Raw genomic sequence first — 12,424 nt, 5'->3', positions numbered from 1 at the left:
AAAGGGAGGTATATTTAAGGCACTGCAGCAACTAGGCCACACTAGTGGCAAGGTAATCTTTTGGCAAATGCAGAACTCTTTCATCGGTGACTTCTTTCCAATCACCCAAACCAACAGTCTTAAAATGAGAACAGTCAGTTGATAAAGCTCTTGAATTTCAATAAATCTTACAGATCAATACTTTTGCCCAGATTGGAGGCTAAATTAAATCTGGGAGACAGGTATGTAAAGCAGAAGGAAAAACTATAATGCACAGGTTTTCCATCACGTTATTGTTTTTCTTTTCTTTTACAAAAACAAATTGCATCATTTACACACACTGTGGCACGTAAGGGTTTGAAATACCTCCCCTCTCTACATATACACACACAGTTTACTATTAACATCCAAATTCAAGAAACTAGATTCACTGTAATTGAAGTTAGCTCAAACAAACCAGGACATCCAACCACAGAGACAGCATAAGGCTTGAGGCAGACTGCTAAACCATAGCGCAATATCCAATCAACTGAACATGATCCCATCAAAAGGAGACTCTGGATCTACAGCAAGCTATATATTTCTACCTTTACCCAATCCTGGATTACACCCACAAGAATATTTGCTTGCTTGCTTACTTCTTATTATTATTACTATTATCACTGTCAGAACAGAACACATATTTACCCAGACAGAAAGAGAACGGTCTTTACTTCCAACTGCACAACAACAATAAGGACAGGTAGGCTTTGTTGAACTTCCATTCTTTTGCTTCTTTTTGAAGATTTTTGGATTGAATTTCTAAGAATGACAAAAAGATCCCCGTAAAACTCATGAATACCTTAATGCACTGGATTTTTTAAAAATAAGCTTTACAGTGTTTGTATTCTGAAGTATTTTCCATCCCAATGAGAATTTCAATATACCAGGATAGAAAATGCCCCCCAACCACAGGAATGTTTGTGTATTCAGGTACCAAAGTGTTTCACTCAGGTCAGAAAATGCAAGTGGAATAAAATTAACATAAAATTAAATGCATGGTATTCAGATTGTGGATATATATATATATATATGGGGAGAAGTATATTAAAGAATAGGAGCTAGTGTGGCATAGCAGTTTGAGTGTTGGACTCTGGAGACCAGGTTTTGATTCCCTGTTCAGCCATGAAACCCACTAGGTGACCTGGAACAAGTCACACTCTCTCAGCCCCTGAAAGCCCTGGAATAGGTTTGACGTAGGGTTGGATAAGTCAGAAACTACTTGAAGGCACACAACAACTAGGCCATTGCTTGAGCTCCTTCCCTCATATTGATAGTCACTGTTATTTCAAAGTACTCTTAAAAGAGTTTTTTGTGGGCTTTTCGGGTTATGTGGTCATGTTCTAGAAGAGTTTCTTCCTGACGTTTCGCCAGAATCTGTGGCTGGCATCTTCAAGAAGCCAGCCACAGATGCTGGCGAAACGTCAGGAAGAAACTCTTCTAGAACATGGCCACATAGCCTGAAAACCCCACAAAAAACTATGAATGCCGGCCATGAAAGCCTTTGACTTCACTCTTAAGAGTTCCTGCAGGGCAGAAGGCGGTTGGACTGGATGGCCCTTGGGGTCTCTTCCAGCTCTATGATTCTACGATTCTACTCACCCTTCCTTGAGGAATTCTAATAACCCATGCAGGACTTATTTCAAGACTTTAATGATCACCTGAAGTAATCCCAATTCTCCCTCTGTTATCTTCAAGCTTTCAGGATGGAGAGTGACTTACCACTACTGTCACTGCTTTGCGATGACCTACAAAGTCCATGTTGGTTTTCCACCCATCCCTCTCAATGATCTGTGCTGTGGGGCCAGAATTATTCATGGCATGAGCAGAGACCAGATAGTGCCCATCTGGTGACCAGCTGAGACGCAACACGTGTGTTGTTCCTCCGCACTGAACATAAAATAAAGTCGCAAAAAGAATTAGACAGTGAACAACACTTTTTGGAGTTCGTAAGCAAGGATGTACAAATGATAACAATCCAAAATAACACTCAAAAATTAAAAGGGAAAGGTGAAATAGAGAACAGAGACATGGGTTAGATAGAGTGTTAGATCAGGACTGAGACTTTGCAGAAACTCAAACAAGCTCAGCTCAGTCATTCCCTAGGTGAACTTGGACTACTCATTAGCTCTCTGCTTAAAAAACCTCCTAGGGTTGTCGTGAGGATACTAGTAGGGAGGGGATCTTGAACTCCTCAGAGGAAAGATGGAATATTAATTTAATGACAATTTTAAAAATGGAAGGCAAATATGCTGGACATAGTTCTGAAGAACAGCTAGCCAAATGTTTTTACACTCATCCCTCCATATTTGCAGCTTTGATATTTGTGGATTTGGTTATTCATGGATTTGATTAATATTTTCTCTCTAGGAATATCTAGGTCCTCCAGTGCAACTCCAAACCCAAATCTTAAGATGGTATGACAAAGATGAGCCTGAAAACCACCTCAGGATCCCAAGCATATCCTCCTTTTGCATGCCACAATTCTCTCCCATCCCTTGCTTTTCAGCCTCTAAAATATCATGTTATAGAATTTTCTTCCCCGTAATCCAGAACTGCAAACCAAGGAAATCTTGACTTGTTGTTTGAAAATCAGGACATTTTAGGTCCATTTAAAAATAAATACCTTGTGGATCTGCAACAGACATCTTTTTTAAAGAATACAGCAGGACTGATTAATGAGCTCTGTTCAGCTTTCTTAGTTTGGCATACATGGTGATGCCTCTTTGACAGAGAAACAGCTATATTCAAAAATAGTTCACGCAGCCATGCTTGAAAATGCAGGCCACTGAGCTGATCTGTACCAACAAACCACCCTTAACAGTGGTCATCTCCACTAGGAGCAAGTCTTTTGTAAAGGTAAAGGTAGTCCCTTGATGTGAATGTCTAGTCATAACCGACTGTAGGGGGCGGTGCTCATCTCCGTTTCTAAGCCGAAGGGCCAGCAATGTCTGAGGACTGCTACAGTGGTCATGTGGTCAGCATGGCTGCACCAAACTCTGCTACTTCTGTTACTGTCCCACTTAAGTGGTACCTATCTATCTACTTGCATTTGCATGCTTCCGAACTGCTAGGTTGGCAGAAGCTGCGACTAGTGACAGGAGCTCACTCCATCACACAGCACTCAGGCTTCGAACTGCCAACCTTCTGGTCTTCCGATCACCAGAACTGGCATCTTAACCACTAAGCCACTGCAACCCTGTCTTTGTCAAGGTAATGGGTCCTAATGGCCCACTGAAAACCAAGCCACTCCAAAATACTTCTCATTAAAAGCTGGATAGCTCACAATCATATGTAGGTGTGGGAAATTTTATCTACCCCCATCCTCTGCTACTGCTACGAAGACTGCAGCTAATCTTAGAGAGAACTGGGAAATCTGAAGGAGCTGCGGAAGATGATATAATCAGCACTACTGCTCAGAAACTCCCAGCATGCCAAGCTTGTGAACCCTACCTCCACTACAACAGTGTCTGTATTTCCATTATACCATATCACGAATACAACAGCGTCTTGAATTTTGCTTCTTTTGGTTGTCCTGCCCCATCTAATTTTTCTTTTTATCCCATATTGAGTGTCCCTTATCCGAAAACCCAAAACCTTTTTCATAACGGCTGAGATAATAACACCTTTGGTTTCTGATGGTTCAGTGTACACTAACTTTGTTTCAAGCACAAAATGATTAAAAATCTTCTACACAATTATCTTCAGTCTATGTGTATATAAGGTGTATATGAAACGTAAATAAATTTCCTGTTTAGACTTGGCTCCCCATCTCCAAGTTACTCTATTACGTATATGCAAATATTCTGAAACGCCTCTGGTCCCATGCATTTTGGAAAATGGATACTCAAACTGTATTTCTTTCTCTCAGCCATTAGTTTAAACTATAAACCATACTTACCGCTTTCACAGAAATATGATTATATAAAGGTTATAAATAAGACAGACCAATACAATTTCCTTCTCAAAGGAACGAAGATACAGCTGCCCTTTCCTAGAGCAGCGAGGCTCTCCAAATATTTTGCCACTTTTCAGGTTACAAGAGTTAAACATTTGAATATGTCTGAATATGTCAATGGTGTCTCGTCATAGGGTGACAGATTAAAGCAATCCTTCCACTGCTTCCTAAGATCACAAACACAGCACATACCTCATCAAATGGTTTGGTAATGCTAGTTTCTAGCTGCCAGTCCATGGTCCGCCACACCTTCAAGCTCCTGTCATCTGCTTGCGATGCAATGTATTTCCCAACAGGATCCCAGGTGAGCCCCTTCACCAAGCCAGAGTGACCCTTCAAAGTGGCAAGAATTTCTGCATGCAACAGTGAGATTTTTAAAAAGCGCTATTATGGACTTTAAGTGTTTCTAGAAACAAATTACAAAAAGCTGGGGGAGATTTTAAAAGGTCTATAGTGTGGCATCACGCCAGTAATGGGGAACCTGTGCCCCTCCCATTAGATTAGCAGCTATGTTGGCTGGGGCTATATGGAGACAGAATCTAACATATCTGGAAGGGCCATAGGTTAGGAAAGGTTGTTATGATACATAATTCCAAGGCCAGGGAAGATAAGATAGAGAGCCAGTGTAGTGATTAAGAGTGTTGCTGGACTTGGGAGATCCAGGTTCATGTCTCTACAGGGCCAGTCATTCCCTCTTAGCTTCACCTCTCTCACATGGTTGTTGCGTTATTGATAAAAAGTGGGAAGAAGAGGGACCCTGTATGCCTTGCTGAGTCACTCGGAGAAAGGCAGGGTATGATTGTAACAAATAAGCAAGACACAGGGAAACTGATAAAGGTACTATGCTTTTTCCGTGATATCACTACATATCATCACTACACTAAGCTGAACAGTGGGGGATGAAACAATGTAATTCCAATGCATTCAGAATTCTGTCTATGTGCACATCATACCTGGGAATTTGACAGCATTCCAGATGACAACTGTGTTATCCACACTGCAAGAGGCCAGCCAAGCATCATGCGGAGACCATGCCACATCCATGACATCTATGGGGAATAAAAAAAAAAGCCATCCTCTCAAAAAGACTTATGTCTGAATAAGAACCAAAACCAGCACCAGCTCAACAGTCCTTTTGTGTTTCAAGAACAATGTGCAGTATATCTAAGCATAACTGAAACGGGAAAAATGATGAAAATATAGAGAAGATGTAAATGACGAGACGGAGGTCAGCTTTAATTGTTGATGGCTGCTGCCACTTATCTATTTTGTCCTGAGTATTTGAACAACTGGGTTGAAGAGTGCAACGAGAAACAATGCTGACCATTCCAAGCACAGCTTGTCTAATGGGCCAGATAACGGGGAATGAACTTTGATTTGATGGCTCCTATTTCAGGGAGCAAAAAATTCATTCTAAACTTCCATGGTTTCAAACACACTTACCCCCTGAATGACTTCTAAGAATTGAGACACATCGCCACTGTTCTACATTCGCAAGTTTACTACTGGAACCAAATACGGTGCTAGGTCCAATGTACCTGTAGAAGGCAGAAGAATGGAACAGCTGAAATTAGCTTCAACAGAAAACAGTCACCTCCTACCAGAAAATTCAGGGGGAGAACAAAGTAGATAGCCATAACTTTTTTATGTTCCAATGTTTTTTTAAAAAAATATCCTGTTGTTTCCACAAGACTTTGGGAATTGACTTATGAGGAAGTCAGAAATTACCTGAAGGCATACAACAACTGCTCTTATTCCTTGCTTTTTAAGGGATACAGGCTTTAATTGTTTTTAATTCTATTGACGGTTTAATGATATTTTTATTGATGACAGCTTTTAATTGTATCTGTTTAATTCTCATAAGTCACCTTGGGTCCCAGGGTAGGAAAAGAGGCAGGATATAAATGAATAAATAAATAAATATTCACTCAGCACATCTCTAGAGAAAAGAAATAGGGAAGAATTCAAAAGCAATTCAGGGTACAGGGGAAGTTCTAATATGGAGGGGGACACACACTTACGCCGCTCTCTTCCAAACCATGATCAGCTTGTCGTCTCCTCCGGAAGCCAGATATATGCCATTGTTTGACCATCGTACACAGTTAACGCACGCTAGAATTAAATAGGAGAAAAGTGAATGGGCCAAAGAGTATTTTGAAATGTAGTTTTACTGAGTTAATTAAGAGTTTTTCCAAGGAGAATGGCTACTATATGGCATGATAACACCATATATTTGGATATCAGGAAATGATTTGTGAAAAGCAGAACAAGTAGGAGGAAGTGAGAGGGAAAAATACACCAGGAGAGGGCTCATTCATTTATCATCAGAATGAACATCATGTGGTTGACCTGCCTCCCCTTACCTCTGACAGCCATTTTTTCAGCTACTTGCATCCCTGCTGCCACTAAAACCTGGTGATTCTGCTGAGAAACATAGAGCATAGGAAGCAAATACCTTTTTCCCAGTAGACTTCCAGAAGCACAAGTCTACTGGGGAACATGGCACACGCATCTCAAGTTCCAACCAAATTTCTGGGCTCAGGTGGTAGAAACAGCACTGGCAAGAGGATGTGGTTCCCAGTAGGTTCTGGGAAAGCCAAAACACATGTGTACACAGGAACATTCTGATTTCAACACAAAACTATGGTTTGGAATAAAATCTGAACCAACTCTTACATCCTGAAATTATTATTATTATTATTATTATTAAGCTTTATTTATAAAGCGCTGTAAATTTACACAGCGCTGTACATACAATCTTTTTAATTGGACAGTTCCACCTCTGATACATAGTTAAGGCCCACCATTCTCCATGTCGGTGCTTACGCTGCATTGACAAGACAGCCCCAAAATGGAAAGACTCATTCCACAGTACCTAAATGATTGTCCATCTGACAGAGCATCTTGGGTACATTCTCATTCTTTTCATCTTCCTCTTTGAGGACAGGAGCCATGTTCCATATAACAACTTTCCCAGAATCCTCTCCTGAAAGCACAAGGAAATCAATATACCATATGGGGGGAGTGCACTGGTACTTCATAGACAATACTAAAGCTTGGATGACTGTCAAATACAATAGCAATAGCAATAGCAAGTACATTTCTATACTGTTTATCAGTGCACTTAAGCACTCCCTAAGCGGTTTACAATATGTAAGCCAATTGCACCCAACAAGCTGGGTACTAATTTTAGCGACCTCAGAAGGATGCCAGGCCTGGCGCTGAACTCACAACCTTGTGGTTTGTGAGTAAGTGGCTGCAGTACAGGCCTTTAAACCACTTAAAATGATTTAATAACGTTCATTGGATTGATTTGCTGGTATCAGAATAAAAGAGGACGTTATTCCAAACAGAGATAATACTTTATTCAAATTATTATTATTATTATTAAATTATTTTAAGTGGTTTTAAATTGTCTTGTTTAAAGTGTTAAATGGTTTAATGCTCTGTTAGTCTTTTCTATTATTCTTATTCTTTCATACTGCTCCAAAATGATTTTATTGTATGTCACCTTACAGGCCTACCTCAGTTAACAAAGCCTCTGATAGTGAAGCTGCTTTTGACCAAGTCTTTTGAAGCCCCCTCAGCCTTCCCTTTCCCTCTTCATCTCTGTGTAGTTGGAAGTTTTTTAGCAGCATTGAAATTGGAAAGAAAGTGAAGCAGGGTTGGGACACACAAACTTTCAGTCTTGGGTTGCAGCAACCTAGTCTGCAGCAAACAATACAATGACTCTTAAGCTGGAAAAGAGTAGGATTCTACTCTAGGTGACCCTGCTTTAGCTGTGTGTCCCTGCCTGCAACAGGCAAAGTAAACAAAACAGGGAGCAGACTTCAAATAGTCTCTAGAAGATTCAAAATGTTTTTGCTAAATTAGGCAAAGCTTACCTGGCTGTATCATTTCGCAGGTGCATACTGTTAATTTTGGTTTAAAAGCTGGCTGAAACATGTGGCACTGCTCTTCTTTTTTTGTGGCATAGGAACCTATCTCTAATCTTCCCATGTCATTTCTGCCTCTGGTACCAAAGTTTCTGTTGAAGAAGTAATGCCCAGGGATTCATCCGTTTTGTTAACTGAGGTATACCTCCATTGCAAATTCACTTCTGTCTTAGCAAATATTAAGACACAAATTCATCTATGTAGAAATGATGAGTGCAATCCAGCCTGAAACGGCCTATGAATGAGGTTTGCTGGAAGTCAAAAGGGCTAAGGACAGTTTTGCTGTGAGTTAGATTCCTAATTATATGCGTAAAATACATCTAAAGAAATAAATAAAATGTTTATGTAAAAACCAGAGAGCTTAAGCTAGGGTGAGGATCCTTTGACCCTCTGGACGTTTTGAAGTACAACTAAAGTTCCCAAACAGCTGGCAAGGCCAAAGGTTCCCTGCCTAGTTTAAAGGAACCAAGAAACATTTATCAGTGTCCTTCAAAGCCACTGCTCCGAATCAGGAGCAAACATTTTTGCAAGTCAAAACACTTTTATTAAGAAACAGTATGGCTCTGCCAATGTAGATAAAGTAAGGAAAGAAAACTACAGGATGTTATGAATCAGTCTTATAAAATTATGCCGAGCAATGCCACATTTATTATAAACGTACAAAATACCCTTCACTATGACTAGAAAAGTCTACGCTTAGAGAAAGACCTATATAAGGCACAGTTGTTATAGTTCTGCAGATGTGTCTTTTTGCAGCTCTCTTTTTGTAGATAAGAGACTTTTTTTTAATCACTAAGTGTTGATGTGATTGTTTCTAAACTATGTTGTATGGGGAAGAAGAGTTAAAATATCTCCCATAATCTGGTGTTGTTGTTGGTTATCTCAAAAGCACTCTCGACAGCCTAAATACAGTATATTCATGTATAATCATCTGGTAAAGAAGCATGGATCCCCTCTTCTCTCTCATCCATCCAGCCTTTAGGATGAGGACAAACAGTTATGCCTGCTAGAATTTCTTTGGCATCATTTTCCTTTGCATCATCCTTTGATACATGCCCCTAAATTTTACCCTCGACTTATCCACAGGTCATACCAAAACCCATAATTTTGGCTGCCCCAAAACCTACCCTCGACTTATACATGAGGTCAGCTTATAGTCGAGTATATACAGTACACTGAAGGCATCGGATCCCATTTGATTTTGGAAGTTAAGCCGGGTCAGTTCAGGTTAGTCTGGGATAGGGCATCGCCAACAAAAGCCAGGTGCTGTAGGCTGTACTTCATAGGAAGGAACTTGCAAAACCACCTCTGAGGATTCCTTGACTAAGAAAACCCTGTGCAATTCATGGGGTTGTCATAAGTCAACTTGAAGGCATGCACACACACATGCTTGGCATAAATTTTAAAGCGTGTAATTTCATAACATCCTGTAGCTCTTTTTCCAGCTCCAGAGAGCCTCTGAAGAGAGCCAACATGTACTATACTGCACAGAAAGAGACAAAACAGGATTCCTACTGGAGGAAGTGAAATTGCCTGAAAAGGTGTCAAGTCTGGTCCATTACACACTGTCATCCTCTTCAGTTTCTACTGAAGAAGGTATCAATCATTCACCCAATACCTGTGATTCACCTTTTCCTGAGTGGGGATGGATCACAAATATGTGGAGGAGGTGTGCATAGGCACCATTTGCACAGCTCTGGTCACTTCTGAGCATGTGAAAGACATCATCTTGGCTTAGGATCTGAACTAATCCTAGACTGGTTGCAAGCTTTCAAAGCTCCACTGGTTTCTTCATCAGGCAAGCCAGTGGAGCTTTGAAAGCTTGCAACAAGTATATTGTGCATTTCGGTTGGCTAATAAAGGTATCACTGTTTGGTGGATTTTTGTTTGAATTTACTAAATGGCCAACATCCTAGATTGTTATCAAACAGCATCAAATTAAGTTGAAGGCACACTAACTGAAGGAAGAGATACTTTTTTTACATTAGCCGAAGACGAGGAATTCAGAAGTACCAGAGGATTCAAAAAGAATGGTGCAAATGTAAAGCTGTTCTCATTTGTTTTTGCACCATTCTTTTGAATTACCTTGTAGTTCAGCAAAAGCTTCATTTATAGCACCCTATATACCACTTTAAACCCAAGTGAGAACCTTTTTAAATTCAGCATCGTTAAACAAGACACTACATGTTACCATTATTTGACTGCAAATGCCAGTAAATCAGTTTTAACACAAATGATTTCCAATCCTTTGACCAAAGAAATGGGTATTAGGAATGGGCCACTGAAGCAATTGCATGGAGAAAAGACAATTCCTTCTTTAGTTCTTCATTTGAAAATATGCTCTGCTATTTTTATTTCTGGAAAACCATGCTCAGTCTAGATGCAGAGCTTTCAAAAGAGAATATAACTGGAAACATACCTTGCCCTCCAGTTGCAAACTTGGTCCCATCTGGATGAATGTCAACTGAAAATATTGGCTTGCCTGAAAGAAAAACAGGAAGAGGAAAAGAATGCTGTGAGCTAGGAGCATAAGACATTAAGTTATAGGTAGGTACCAACACCCAAAGGTTGCTTTGTCAGTACTGTCCAATACAACAGCAAGTTAGCCTTACTGAGAACCACTAGTTTCATTGGTTCTGAAAACAGCCATAATTTCAACATCCAACTAAAATGTTACATTGGCCTTATCACAATATTCAATGTTATCTTTATTTTAAAAAAAATTACATGTATCACACTTTCCCTAGCTATGAGACAGAACAGGATACAAATTCAAACTTAATGGTACTGAATGTCTCAAATTGATGCTCTGTATGAATTCCTGATTACTGAGGGCACGGGAATTACTGAAGACACTGAAAATGGTGTTACAATACAGAAGTTAACAAACTGATAAAAGAAATTAAAAAGCATGGAAACAAAGCCACAGAGACAATGGAACAAGAAAAGTAACTGACTCATACATAATTTACTTAGTCACTGTGCCAACCATGGGTGCTATTCAATGAAAAGCAAAGAGAGAAGGGATCAATCTTATTCCATTGGGGATGGTGCCACCTCCAAAAAGGCTCTGACAAACTTGGCTTCATTGCAGTGAAACAAAATCAGAGCCTCACACCATAATCATAATACTATATGGGCAAATTCATGGGGAAGCAGATGAAAGATCTGCTTGAGTTCTGTGAACTCAAGAGAAGTCACAAAATGTGAAGTCGAAGGCTTTCATGGCCGGCATCCATAGTTTTTTGTGGGTTTTTCGGGCTATGTGGCCATGTTTTAAAAGAGTTTATTCCTAGGAATAAACTCTTCTAGAACATGGCCACACTGCCCGAAAAACCCACAAAAAACTATAGTCATAAAATGATTTATATGTATCTAGGGTAAATACAGTGCAACCAACAGGCCCCTTGTGGTTGCCCAAGGCCCCTGTCAATCTCCCCCCAACGTCAACCACAAAATGGCAAATCATGCCTCAGAAGTATACTATTCAGCATTTGAATATAACTCCCAGATCTGTTTTGTTGGATGCGGCATTGTGTTTCTTTCAAGGCACCCAGCAGCTGAGTGGGGATTCAAAGCCTCGTTTCCAGAATCACAGTCCAACACTCAAACCCATGCTGGCTCTGTTTTAGGCAAAAGAAAGTATAGAAATAAGGCATGGAAGACCCGGAGGATGCAGCTTGCCACAATTTGGAAGGACAAAACAGCCTCCAGACCCTCAGAGGTTGCCTATCAATGGGCAACTCAATGCACAATTTGTATAGCGTATAGCTACATGTGTCGATGACATTTCACAAAGATCAGGTTTAAAAGGCCCTTACTCCAAGGACTTCCAAACTAAAAATAGACACAGGGAAACAACAGAGGAACTTGCAAAGAGAGGGAGAATTGCACCAGAAGAGTTAACCTGTACGTTACTACTTTTCCTTCAAAAAATAGTAATAATGCAATATAAAAGTATTTCAGCGGGCCATCTCCTCTTTTCAATTTTGCCAATTCAGATAATCAGGCTGGGTCCTTCAATCCACATAAAACAGGCTGTGCAATTTGAGCCAGTGTCATATGAGAAAAACAAAGCTAAATTCTAAATAAAGCACAGCTCGTCTTTTCCACCCCAAAGTAGACACGAGACAACTTCTAGTTTCAATTACTTTTCTTAAAAAATCAACTGGGTGTAACCTTCAGAGGGTCCCAAAGACCAAAATTTGGTTCCTTGCCATTCTGTGGTTGCCTTCCTCTGTGTGACAGCACTGCAGGGACTCTCCTGAAAACATTTGTGGAATGACATTAGCTGCTATTTTGCTTTCTCCTCATCACCATTTAGATCCAACCCATTATATGCCGCAGCCATATTTCATGTGAAAGGTGTAACACAGACAGTTTTGAAGCTCCAGTTTAAACACATGTTGCTTAAACGGGAAGGCGGGTCTGTAATCCAGTGTGTGCTATCAGAAAGTCTTCAATCATTGATCTCAGTTATCTTGAGAGATGTCATGAAAGATGTACATTTAAG

General features: G+C 40.1%; 1 protein-coding gene across 2 annotated transcripts in view; it reads right to left on the bottom strand.

The window, feature by feature from the left end:
- HIRA (histone cell cycle regulator) overlaps positions 1 to 12,424 on the bottom strand; it is a 55,225-nt gene that overhangs the window by 24,583 nt on the left and 18,218 nt on the right. For both annotated transcript variants that reach the window (XM_089489790.1, XM_089489791.1), the window contains exons 2-9: positions 10,331 to 10,393; positions 6,852 to 6,962; positions 5,998 to 6,088; positions 5,420 to 5,514; positions 4,930 to 5,025; positions 4,169 to 4,329; positions 1,741 to 1,908; positions 667 to 780 (exon numbers count right to left, since the gene is read on the bottom strand). In XM_089489790.1, the coding sequence (XP_089345916.1) occupies positions 667 to 780; positions 1,741 to 1,908; positions 4,169 to 4,329; positions 4,930 to 5,025; positions 5,420 to 5,514; positions 5,998 to 6,088; positions 6,852 to 6,962; positions 10,331 to 10,393 (899 nt within the window). The remainder of the gene's footprint in view (positions 1 to 666; positions 781 to 1,740; positions 1,909 to 4,168; positions 4,330 to 4,929; positions 5,026 to 5,419; positions 5,515 to 5,997; positions 6,089 to 6,851; positions 6,963 to 10,330; positions 10,394 to 12,424) is intronic.

Source organism: Sceloporus occidentalis, unplaced genomic scaffold, assembly GCF_023333645.1.
Source record: "Sceloporus occidentalis isolate IW3139 unplaced genomic scaffold, rSceOcc1.0.p SCAF_41, whole genome shotgun sequence".
NCBI classification, from domain to species: domain Eukaryota; kingdom Metazoa; phylum Chordata; class Lepidosauria; order Squamata; family Phrynosomatidae; genus Sceloporus; species Sceloporus occidentalis.
The sequence above is the reverse complement of the archived record's forward strand: the minus strand, read 5'-3'. Positions and strand labels throughout refer to the sequence as shown.